Source organism: Macaca fascicularis, chromosome 7 (genome assembly GCF_037993035.2).
Source record: "Macaca fascicularis isolate 582-1 chromosome 7, T2T-MFA8v1.1".
NCBI classification, from domain to species: domain Eukaryota; kingdom Metazoa; phylum Chordata; class Mammalia; order Primates; family Cercopithecidae; genus Macaca; species Macaca fascicularis.
The window spans coordinates 51,765,497-51,777,892 of record NC_088381.1 but is presented as its reverse complement, the minus strand read 5'-3'; the positions used below and the strand labels follow the sequence as shown (position 1 = coordinate 51,777,892).

The 12,396-nt window shown below is 42.4% G+C and overlaps 2 protein-coding genes across 15 annotated transcripts in view; one reads left to right on the top strand and one right to left on the bottom strand.

Annotated features, from left to right (window-relative positions):
* Positions 1-12,396, top strand: part of EDC3 (enhancer of mRNA decapping 3) — a 62,761-nt gene that overhangs the window by 29,244 nt on the left and 21,121 nt on the right. For all 10 annotated transcript variants that reach the window (XM_073996360.1, XM_005560075.5, XM_065548186.2 and 7 more), the window contains one exon: positions 9,442-9,777. In XM_073996360.1, the coding sequence (XP_073852461.1) occupies positions 9,507-9,777 (271 nt within the window). In that variant the 5' untranslated portion in view covers positions 9,442-9,506. The remainder of the gene's footprint in view (positions 1-9,441; positions 9,778-12,396) is intronic.
* Positions 8,469-12,396, bottom strand: part of CLK3 (CDC like kinase 3) — a 40,945-nt gene continuing 37,017 nt past the window's right edge. For 3 of the 5 annotated variants that reach the window (XM_073996347.1, XM_073996355.1, XM_073996350.1), the window contains one exon: positions 11,281-12,154. In XM_073996347.1, coding sequence (XP_073852448.1) covers positions 12,044-12,154 — 111 coding nt within the window. In that variant the 3' untranslated portion in view covers positions 11,281-12,043. Of the gene's footprint in view, positions 8,761-11,280; positions 12,155-12,396 lie in introns of those variants that run through there. The other 2 variants (XM_073996348.1, XM_073996351.1) reach the window with 1 other exon arrangement.

Genomic DNA, 12,396 nt, shown 5'->3' with positions numbered 1-12,396 from the left:
TCCATCCTGGGGTCTCCTAACCTCTTAAATGATTTTTTAAAATTTGCATACACTAAGGCTCACTCTTTGTGCTGTAAAGCTCTGTGGGTTTTGACAAATACAGCATCGTGTATCTGTCGTTACAGTGTTAAACAGAATAGTGCATTGTCCTAAACAATCTCTTGTGCCTCACCTGTTCAGCTGTCCCCACTTCCCCCTGGCAACTACTGATTTTTTTATTATCCCATCTCTGCAATTTTGCATTTTCCAGAATATCGCATAATTAAAATTATACAGTATATTGCCCTTTCAGACTGGCTTCTTTCACTTAGCAAGATGCATTTAAGATTCATTCATGTCTTTTTGTGGCTTGATAGCTCATTTCTTTAATTGATGGATAACGTTCCATTGTGTGGATGTATCAGTTCCATTCACCTATTGCAGGGCATCTTGGTGGCTTCCAGGTTTTGGTTATTCTGCTTTTGCTGTTTTGTCAGTTTCCTTTTTCTAGATTGTTAACTGTACATAAGTAAGGTAAAGAGATCGTAGGGCAGTAAAATGTTACTATTTTTCAAGGAACTTATTTAGAATCCAGATTAGTTTGGAAAATGTTTGTGGCCTGAGAATTTGGTAATGAAACATGGCTCAGAATAGGTTGCTGAAAGAAGGTAGAGTTATAATTATTTTTCCACTCATTGAGCCCTGTAAGTAGAAAGGTCTGCCTTAGAATTTTCTCCAGTTTATGTACATTGACGTTGAGACTAGTAGATTGATGAAGCTATATAAATATCTGTCGGCCGGGTGTGGTGGCTCACACCTGTAATCTTAACACTTTGGGAGGCCAGGATGGGCAGGTTGCTTGAGCTCAGGAGTTTGAGACTAGCCTGGGCAACATGGTGAAACCCTGTCTCTGCAAAAATACAAAAAATAGCTGGGTGTGGTGGCGGGCGCCCGTAATGCCAGTTACTCAGGAGGCTGAGGCATAAGAATTGCCTGAACCTGGGAGGTGGAGGTTGCAGTAAGCTGAGATTGTGCCACTGCCCTCCAGCCTGGGCAACAAAGCAAAACTCTGTCTCAGGAAAAAAAAAAAAAAGAAAGAAAGAAAAGAAAGAAGGAAATGTAATCTGTCTTCATTTCTGGCTTTTAAGTGTTCTTTCAGGATTGCAATAAGGAGTTGAGGAATTTGTTGGTTTATAATAGTTACCTAATCCAACATTGATAATTTAGCACAAGCAGATTTTAATCTCTTCTCTTGGGGTGGGAGTGGGTTTAAAGAATCATATAGGCCGGGCGCGGTGGCTCAAGCCTGTAATCCCAGCACTTTGGGAGGCCGAGATGGGCGGATCACGAGGTCAGGAGATCGAGAGATGATCCCGGCTAACACGGTGAAACCCCGTCTCTACTAAAAAATACAAAAAACTAGCCGGGCGAGGTGGCGGGCGCCTGTAGTCCCAGCTACTCGGGAGGCTGAGGCAGGAGAATGGCGTAAACCCGGGAGGCGGAGCTTGCAGTGAGCTGAGATCCGGCCACTGCACTCCAGCCTGGGTGACAGAGCAAGACTCCGTCTCAAAAAAAAAAAAAAAAAAAGAATCATATAAAGAATAGTTTTTCTGTGACCATTCAGAATGTTTGTCAAATAGATATAACATCAGTCCTAGGGAGCAGAGGGAAACCAAGCCTTGTTTAGGATGCAGCTCTGTGTATGGGTATAATTCATATTTATCAAATCCCATGTCACAGTTAAAAATGGTGACCATGAGGGGCAGATGAAAGGCATCCCTCTCTGAAATCTTAGTCTATGAACTTGAATAGTCATTGGTAACATGCATTTGAATAAAAATTTAACAGTTAAGTTAAGGCTCTTTTGCCTGTAGAACATGAAAGTAGGTAGCTGAGGCCGGGCATGGTGGCTCATGCCTCTAATCCCAGCACTTTGGGAGACTGAGGTGGGCGAATCACCTGAGATCAGGAGTTTGAGACCAGCCTGGCCAACATGATGAAGCCCTGTCTCTACTAAAAATACAAAAAATTAGCCGGGCCTGGTGGTACATGCCTGTAATCCCAGCTACTCGGGAGGCTGAGGCAGGAGAATTGCTTGAACCCAGGAGGTGGAGGCTGCAATGAGCCGAGATCGTGCCATTGCACTCCAGCCTGGGCAACAAGAGTGAAACTGCATCTCAAAACAAACGAAGTAGATAGCTGGCCTTTAGTTCATTTATATTTAGAGAGAGGTGGTCCTATAGGCACGACATTGCCTCTGTTTAGCGCTGATTTTCATTTTTCTCTTTGTTACTGGAGGTGGAGAGAAATGAGAAATGGTATTGAACCTTTTAAATGGAAAGAAGGTCAATATTATCTTGTTGCAATGTGGTTGGGCTTTAACAGTCTGTTCATTTTAACAGTCATCCCGCCACCTGAGGCAGGAAGTGAATTTTGCCAAGTTTTCATGGTCCTAGTGAGGTCTTCTTGACTTTTAAACTTCCTTGGATGTGCTTCATATATCTAATAGGCTTGAAAACCCAAGGCCTAGAATTTGAGAGTTAAGAAGAAGGTCCCATATATTCTCAGGCACCTTCTCATGATGCCTGTTGAATCTGGCAGTAAAACATTTGTAGTTTAACTTTCAGGTACCCTTTAGTGTGGTAAGTGCAGGACAAAGTTCCCCCTTACAGTGTGTGTGTGACAAAAACCAATAAATAAGTGGCATTGAGGGTTACACAACAATGGGTTTGTTACAGGTTGTCCTGGCCAAAGGGCCTCTGTGCCAAAGGCTGGCAGAAAAACGGCACAGGAAGGCGGCCAGCCTGCAGTCTTTTTTTTTTTTTTTTGGAGACGTAGTCTCGCTCTGTCACCCAGGCTGGAGTGCAGTGGCACAATCTCGGCTCACTGCAAGCTCCGCCTCCCGGGTTCAAGCCATTCTCCTGCCTCAGCCTCCCGAGTAACTGGGACTACAGGCGCCTGCCACCACGCCTGGCTAATTTTTTTGTATTTTTAGTAGAGACGGGGTTTCACCGTGTTAACTAGGATGGTCTCGATCTCCTGACCTCGTGATCCACCCGCCTTGGCCTCCCAAAGTGTTGGGATTACAGGCGTGAGCCACCGCGCCCGACCCCTGCAGTCTTAATACTTGCATGGCCCTTGTAATTGAAAGGTAAAGAAATCTGGGAAGACTGTTTATCTTTTCCAATGGAAGTGTTTTTCTCTTGCAGTGGCCAAAGGCCAGTTTAATGCAGAGCCAGGCCCTTTGGGCTGAGTTAGCCAAGTACTGAGACAGCTTATTCACTCAGGACTTCCTAATATTTGTATTAAAGTAAGAGGAAAGGGAAGAATAAGAGACAACTGAGCACATTAGCCTGCCTTGCATTTATTTTATATTCTCTTACTGACTTGTGATGTCAGTATTTCCTCTTGGGAAATGTTTTTCACACTCCACTTTCCTGACAGTGTTTAAAACATAGCTGGTCCTTAGTGTCTATGTCTCGAATGAATCAACTCTGCATTTAGAGGAGTACAGGAAAACATCTGAAACCTTCTACATACACATCTCTGGGTTTTGTTGTAAGTTATGTTTGTAGAATCCTACAGCTGAGCCAAAAACCGGTGACCAGTGCCCAGCATCATTAGGGCAGAATTAGGGCATCTCCCATTGTGAACCCTATTAGTCTTTATAGTGGGGCACTTTGTCAACATGCTTTGAGCGAACTTTACAGCTAGTCATGTTTGTTTTCTTTACTTTTCTACTTTGCATTTCAGTAGCTCCTCCTCATGTGGCATGATATGAAGTGGGTACTATTTTTTAGCTTTTTATTTTTATTTTTTATTTTTTGAAACTGAGCAAAAGTTTTCTTTCTACGCTGCACTCTCTCCCCCCAAATAAAGGTTGGGTATCTCTTATGCAAAATGCTAGGGAGCAGAAGTGTTTCAGATTTTGGATTATTTAAAAAGTATTTCGGAGTATTTCTGGAATACATACCAGTTGAGCATCCCTAATCCAGAAATCCAAAATGCTCCAATCAGCATTTTCTTTGAACACCACGTTGGCACTCAGAAATTTTTGGATTTTGGATGTTTGGATTAGGGATGCTCAGCTTGTGCTTTCAAACATTCATATTGGTGTTCAGTGGTTAGTGCACTGTTTAGGGCTAACAAATACTGCGCTAGTGGTTAGAGAAGCAACTCGTGCTTTTCTTTTTCTTTTTTATGTTTTATTTTATTTTATTTTTTTGAGACAGAGTCTTGCTCTGTCACCCAGGCTGGAGTGCAGTGGCGCAATTTCGGCTGACTGCAACCTCTGCCTCCCGGTTTCAAGTGATTCTCCTGCCTCAGCCTCTGGAGTAGCTGGGATTACAGGCATGTGCCACCACGCCCAGCTAATTTTTGTATTTTTAGTAGAGACAGGTTTCCCCATGTTGGCCAGGTTGGTCTCAAACTCCTGAGCTCAGGCGATCCACCCACCTTGGCCTCCCACAGTGCTGGGATTACAGGTGTGAGCCACCTTGCCAGGCCAGCTCATGCTTTTCAAACTTTAGTTCCAGGATAACTGACCTTCTACCAGTGTCATTTGGGAAGTCTGACCTGCCTTCAGAGTATTTGGGTCTTTGGATTCTAGATTCTTTCCTGTTTTCTCCTATGACTGTTTTTGTGCCTCTACCTGTTCCTCTTTAGCAGTATCTGTATCCTGTTTCCTCTGAGCTTTATTCTTGGTCACCTGGTTTCAGGAGCTTTGGGTTTTATCTGAATGGGAACGATTTCCCATTTTGCTTCCTTAACCCTGTCTTCTCCTTCATTGATCAACTGCTTATTTTCTTTTTTCTTTTTTTTTTTTTTTTTTGAGACGGAGTCTGGCTCTGTCGCCCAGGCTGGAGTACAGTGGCCGGATCTCAGCTCACTGCAAGCTCCGCCTCCCGGGTTCACGCCATTCTCCTGCCTCAGCCTCCCGCGTAGCTGGGACTACAGGCGCCCGCCACCTCGCCCGGCTAATTTTTTTTTGTATTTTTTAGTAGAGACGGGGTTTCACTGGGTTATCCAGGATGGTCTCGATCTCCTGACCTCATGATCCGCCCGTCTCGGCCTCCCAAAGTGCTGGGATTACAGGCTTGAGCCACCGCGCCCGGCCTCAACTGCTTATTTTCATCAGTCATTGTAATAGTTCCAGGATAGTTCATTGTCAGTCATATTGGACATGACTGAACTTTTTCCACTGAAGCCCTTGCTTCATAACTCTTTTGTATTATATTATTGTCAACAACTTTATCTTCCTGGCCTTTTCAGTCATGCAACAAAGTTGGCATGATTTTTATTGCTTTTTCTTGTAGTTAATGTCAAGTTGCCCTTTTTTTATAACCTCTTTTTAGACTTTTAACTTTTGATTGGCTAGTGTTTGCTTTTTTAAAATATATATGTAACTGTTTTTATTTCTTAATTCAGCGGAGTTTTGTGTACTTACACTGAACCCGGCACAGTGTTGGGTGACACGTGTGAATGACATCATTCCTGTCCTCTGTTGGCTTATAAACTCCTTGGGAAGTTAGAGCAAGAACACAGATTAACTACAGAACAAAGTTGGTAATATAGCATAAGTGCTAGGTCAGTGGTACCCACAGTGTTGTAAGTGGTCAAATGGGAGTGATTTTTTTAGCAAGAGTAATCAAAGATAGTGTGTTTGGGCTGAGTCTAACAGCAAAAATGAGAAATAACTTAAAAGTTAATCAGTAGGTATGATCTATGTGCTGTATATCAATATGGTATGATCTATGATTTATGCAGTTATAAAAAGTAAGATACAGTCTTTGAAGAATTTTTTCATGAAACTCAAGGATGCTCCTGAGCAAGAAAGCAGGATATAAAACTTCATAAGATGGATGCAAATTTTTTACTAAAAGAAAAATCAAAATATTATGTGAATATTTAGAATTTTCTACATATTTTGTGCATTATCTGGTATGAACATCTGTTAACAAACATTATTTTTAAAAAGGAATACTCATTTCCTATTACCTTTGAATTATTTATTTGACCGTTGTGCTGTACTGAATCATTTTTCATTTTTGCATTGTGTGTACATTTTTTCTTTTTTCTTTTTTCTTTTTTTTTTTTGAGACAGAGGCTCGCCCTGTCACCCAGGCTGGAGTGCAGTGGTGAAATCTTGGCTCACTGCAAGCTCCACCTCCTGGGTTCAAGCGATTCTCGTGCCTCAGCCTCCCGAGTAGCTGGGATTACAGGTGTGTGCCACCATGCCCAGTGAATTTTTTTGTGTGTTTAATAGAGATGGGATGAGAAAGCAGAGCTGAATCAGGAAGAAAGAATGGGTATGAAAATATAAGGTCAGGATAACACCAGTAGCAATATACACAGACAAGGGAAGAACAAGAGAATAAGGATTATCAATGTACTGCCTCAGTATTAAATCAAAACATCCTATTAGAAGTAGGTCTCTTGCCCAGTGGTCACTCTTCAGTGGGTATGTGTTTCCCCAGGTGTGGACGGAATGATTCACCAGGACGTAGGAAGAAGATACTGAATATTCTATTTTTTATTTTAACTAAAAACAGTAGAAATTAAACTTTATGAATTTTAATGTATTGATGAAAACTAGCACCCTTATGAAGTTCCATGCCAGCCAATTGCTGCCTGTATTTGAGATATCTGAGGAAAATATGACTTTCTATAACAAGAAGTCTATCCATGCTAGTGGGTATACATCATTTTTTAAAAATTGCAGTAAAATATACATAAAATTTACCATTTTAACCATTTTTAAGTGTACAGTTCAGTGGCATTAAGTGCATTCACACTCTACAACCATGCCAATTTTTAACTAAATCATATAAAAATGTATATGTGGCTTAAAAAGATTCTCATAAAGAAACTATATGTTAAGTAACGATAATACTAATGTAATCATAAGTAAACAAGAAAATGGCAGAACACTTTCCCTATTCCTCTTATAGGCCTTCTTTAGCTAGAATGAGGTTGTCAAAAATTAATCAAATCTATGAAGATGGTCTCCCAAATTAAAAAGTATCAAGAAGGTCATTCCAAACATGAATCCACATTAACTATTACGAATTAACTTCACCCTAAGTGTATACTCTGCGTCAAAAGTCTGCAAACTGTAGCCCATGGGCCAAAGCCAACCCACTGCCTGTTTTTGTAAATAAAGTTTTATTGGCACACAGTCATGGTCTAGGCAAAGTTAAAAGAACACAGAGGATAATGTCTAGAAAATGTACACACAGCTGGGGGTGGTAACTCACACCTGTAATCCTAGCACTTTGGGAGGCCGAGGCGGACAGATCACCTGAGGTCAGAAGTTCCAGACCAGCCTGACCAACATGGTGAAACCCCTCCTTCCATTTATTTAGACTGTGATAGAGGTTCAGTCTAGCATACCAGTCACCTGATCCACTCTTTCAGGGTAGTCAGATGGAGACCAGAGCTTGATTCTCTGGGGGTGGGTGGTTTGGAGAATTCTGTGGGACCTTCTGCCTTGGCTGCTAGAGTAGTTGTTGACTGATGTGTGGTAGCCAAATAGGGTGTCAGAGACAGGGTGTGGCTGGCTACTGTGTTGTGGATGTGCATTAGTATGGCCTCTAAGGATCAGCTCGGTATGGACCCTCATTATTTGGTGTTTCAGAAACTGCTTACCCAGAAGAGAGAAAATTCTGAGAAAAGAGATCACATTAACCGAAAGGTCTAAAGAAAGGTTTGTAAGTCAGTATAGCAATTTGTATTGGTAGGTGTATACCTGGCTCAGAATGTAGAATTTCTTGAACAAACCAGGGATTCCCCACTGCTGGGATCTAGCCTAAGGCCAAATTAAAAATCAGAAGATTGCTTGCTGGGTAAGCATAGAATTAAGGACTAGCTGAATAGTATTTTCCTGTAAGCTAAAAGAAGACCAGGCCTTCTTTTAGTCTGGGGGTATTTCTCTCTTAAACAACTGCCAGACGTTCAGACTCAAACTGAAGCAGGATATTTCCCTTCCTTGACCTATTCATGGAACTCATGACGGGGTACCTCATTTACTCCGCCCACTGCTCTCAACTCCTTGCTGAAGGGAGTGTGCGAGTGAATGAGGCAGGAACTGGAGTGCACAAGCCCTGGAACCGGCTGTTTCAGTGCCAGTGGGATCAAACTCCACTCAGACCCGCTGTGTTCTACCCATTGTGGGAGTGAGTGCATAGATGAGCAGGTGCAGGAGCCAGAACGAACGCTCTTGGGCACCAAAAGGAGCGAACTCAGTGCAGGCCATGTGGCAGCACCTACGTGGGGTGCCTGTAACTCCTGAAGCCCTAGAGGATGTGTTATGGTACTCTTTTAGCTCTGCCATCCACAGATGGCTTAAGTGTTAACAGCTCAGTGGGCCTGCAGCTGCCCTCTGCCAGTGAGGGCAAAGGGCCAATGTGACAGCCTTTTGTATCTGCACTCATGGCTTCTGAGCTTTTGTCCAGTGTCCAGGAAAAATGAGGTCACATGAACGAATTAAAGGATGGTAAATGTGGGTGATTTTATTTTTTATTTATGTGGGAAGGGGAGCTGAAAAGGGGACAGTGGGTGGTGGATAGGTAATTTTCCCCTGAAGTCTGGCTGTCTCCAGCCGGATTCTTCTCCACAGTTACACAGTCAAGCAGTTCCTCTGAAGTCAAGCCACTTCTCTGACATCCAGCCGTAGTCTCCAACGTCCAGCTGTTTCTCATCTCTGCTGACTGAGTCTGGGGTCTTTATAGGCACGGGATAGGGTGGTGCAGGGTCATGGGTGGTTTAAGAAAAGGCAACATTCTGGTGGGAAAACAGGGATATAAGTTCTCACTTTGGGCCACAATCTCACACTTTTCAGCTTCGAAGGTGGGGCTTCGCCAGCGACCTGCCTCTAGAATTTCTCTGCCTCCTGCCTCTATCGTATCAAAACCACCATGCTATGTTCTTACTCTTCCTCTTGTTTGCTAATAGTAAGTTGTCAGAAAAGCTTTTGTCATTACCAGTTTCCTTATGAAGGGGATAACTGGTTAAGATTTCCAGAAGTACTGCTTAGTTCATATTCATTAACAAGTTACTTGGGTGTAATATTTATTATTGTTGTTGTTGTTGTGTGTGTGTGTGTGTGTGTGTGTGTGTGTTTTGAGACAGGTTCTTGCTCTGTTGCCCAGGCTGGGGTGCAGTGTCGTGATCATAGCTCACTGCAGCCTTGAACTCCTAGGCACAAGCAATCCTCCTGCCTCAGCCTCCTAACGTGGGATTATAGGCGTGAGCACCGTGCCCAGATTGGGTGATGTTTGAAACCTATTATTCCAAATGAGATTTGTTGTTTGTGCTACTTAATATGATTTTGCAGTACTTACCTTTACCATTTTCACATTGGTTCCTGTAACGCTCTCCACAAAGGACTGATGTACTGTATTTTCCACTTTCACTTAGTGCTTTCTGTGGATACACTGACTTTAGTCCCTATTTTTTCTCCAGGGTCATCTAGTAGCAGGCACCCAAATCAGGCAACTCCAAAGAAGAGTGGTTTAAAGAATGGCCAGATGAAGAATAAAGATGACGAGTGCTTCGGGGATGATATTGAGGAGATCCCAGACACAGATTTTGATTTTGAAGGGAACTTGGCTCTTTTTGACAAGGCAGCTGTGTTTGAGGAGATTGATACCTATGAAAGGAGAAGTGGTACCCGTTCCCGGGGCATCCCAAATGAAAGGCCAACTCGGTACCGCCATGATGAGAACATCTTGGAGTCAGAGCCCATTGTCTACCGACGGATCACAGTGCCCCACAACGTGAGCAAGGAGTTCTGTACGGGTGAGTCGCGCCAGGTCCCACATCCTGCTGGTTGCTGTTGCCTTTCTCTTGTGCTTAAAACAGAAAGACCTGGCTTCTGAGTCAGAATCTCACACTAGGAATTCATTTAAGTGGCTTGGTGGCTGGCCCAGTATTATTGTCTCTTGGGGACTGCAGCCAATAACAGCATTCTGCCACGGTTAGGGGGTAATTTCTCTAGATGTCTGTGTATATCCTGTATCTGGCAGGATCTGACCTACTACTTACTTAGTATGTTGTGAGTAACAATTACAGGCAAAGGACCTGCTATGTAGATTCAAATATTCAGATCTGTTTTTACTTTGGCTTCCCTGTTACTGCCCATATATTTCACCAGACTTCAACTCTGTTTTACTAAGTATTTGTTGTTGCAAAAAACAGTTTAAGATGGATGATTGGAATCACTGGCTAAAAATAGAGTTTTAATAAATTACATTTCTTTACTATGCTGTTCTTATCTCCTGTTAGCCCAGGATATTGAAAGTTGGCTAATTTCATGTAACAGTATAGTACCTTATGTAGGCCACTGTAGATGACAATCTAGTTCTGTTACCTCAGTGATTATTGTTTCTTGTTTTAGCGTTAGAACATTTTCTTCAAACCCATGGCATAGAAAACAGATTAAAGCAGCTGTGAGAGAGGTAATTCACCACATCCCTGTCTCATCCCTTCCCACCAAACCACATTACCAACTGGGCTTCTTGGAATATGGTTTGAAAATTGTTGTTATTGAATGATCTAAGAGCTAAAGGGGAAGTCAATAATCATTTTAGTAAGTAGAGAAGGAATTGAGTATAATATTTTTATTTTGGTTTAAAGTTTGGAATATAAGGAATATAAATCTTGAATGCTGGTAGCTGCTATAAGGAGAACAGTGGATGCAGCTAATTGCATTTGGAGCAAAGTCAGACATGGCTTTTTTTATAGGTAATAGTAAGACTCGGTTGTATTTGGTTTTGCTGAGTATAGTAGCTTGCTTGTGCTTTCCATGTGAAAAAAAAATAGGCCAACTGTCAGGCTAAGAAAGACTGCTAAAAAAAACCAAGACTGCTGAATTATGTCAGTCTTTTGCTGGCAGATTCTGGTAGGCATGCCTGTTTACTAAGGTGGTGTCCTTAAGTGGCAGTGACAGTGACAGTGTAACTTGCCAAAGTCCTTTCATTTTTAACACCTGTGTAAAGGCAAACAGCCTAGCTCGGAATCGGGTTTAATTTAAATTACTATGTTTTAAGCCTTTCAAAGGCAGTTATCATCTGTTAAGTTTGGTACTCCTCCAGATCAGCCAACTATCCTCCTCTGACTGCTTCCTTTTTTTATTGCCATCTTTGTAAAAAAAAAAAGCTGCTCCTGCTGCTAGCTCTCTGTATCTGTAGTCCAAGTGCTACTGCTGAGGCTGTTGGATTATGCAGTGTGTGATTTCCCTGAAACTATTTACACTGCAGGAATTTTTTTTTTTTTTTTTTTTTTTTTTTTTGAGATGAAGTCTCACTCTGTTGCCCCAACTGGAGTGCAATGGCGCGATCTCGGCTCACTGCAACCTCCACCTCCCAGGTTCAAGCAATCCTCCTGCCTCAACCTCCCGAGTAGCTGGGACCACCATGCCCAGCTAATTTTTTTGTATTTTTAGTAGCGATGGGGTTCACCATATTGGCCAGGCTGGTCTTGAACTCCTGACCTCATGATCCACCCACCTTGGCCTCCCAAAGTGCTGGGATTATAGGCATGAGCCACCGCACCCGGCCCTACACTTCAGGATTTTTTGAACTTGGGAAGATTATGATCTGCCCTGGAGTCAAGTGGCTAAGAGTAAGAATAACAGTGAGAATCAGGGAGGATTCTCAGATCTAACAGAGCCTGAGAAAATATTTACTAACGTGAACAAAAGCAGAGGTAGAAATTTTTCCTACTGCACACTCTGGCTTCCCAACTTGATCTTCACACCTCTTTTGTTTTTGATGACTGAAGTGAAAAGTTCTGTCATATAAAACTGTTTTCCTATCAATAAACTTACTACAAACCACATGTGCTTGTCCTTAGCCATAAACTTGGGTGTGGCGTCTTGTGGTATGTAGTGACCAGTTGCACTCCACTGGTTCAATGAGGGGGAAAGAAGCCCAGCAACTTTATGCCATCTGGTTTTTCTCTTTGTTCTTAACATTGACAAGGAGTGAAAATGAAGCCCTTTTGCCAAGCAGTGTCTGTGCTGGAAATAGAGCAAGCAGGCAGTTATCTTACTGAGCAGCTTCTTCTACAGGGGTTTTTTCTCTGTGTTCCAGTTCCAAGGCACAATCCTCAAGCAGGTTTTCACTGAGGGGCAGTCAGTCAATGCAGTTTCTCCATTGATCTTTCTCCACTGGATCTGCCATCCAAATGTTTGGGTGAAAAAAGGCAAACTAGATTATATAGGGAAACAGTCTAAGACCATAAAATGTTAGTGTTAGTTGATCATCTCGTATAATTTTCTCATTTTACAGATGAGGACATGAGGCCCAGAGAGGTAAAGCCTTTTTTTTTTTTTTTTTTTTTTTTTTTTTTTTAAAGACAGAGTCTTGCTCTGTCATCCAGGCTGGAGTGTAGTGGCATGATCTCAGCTCTCAGCGC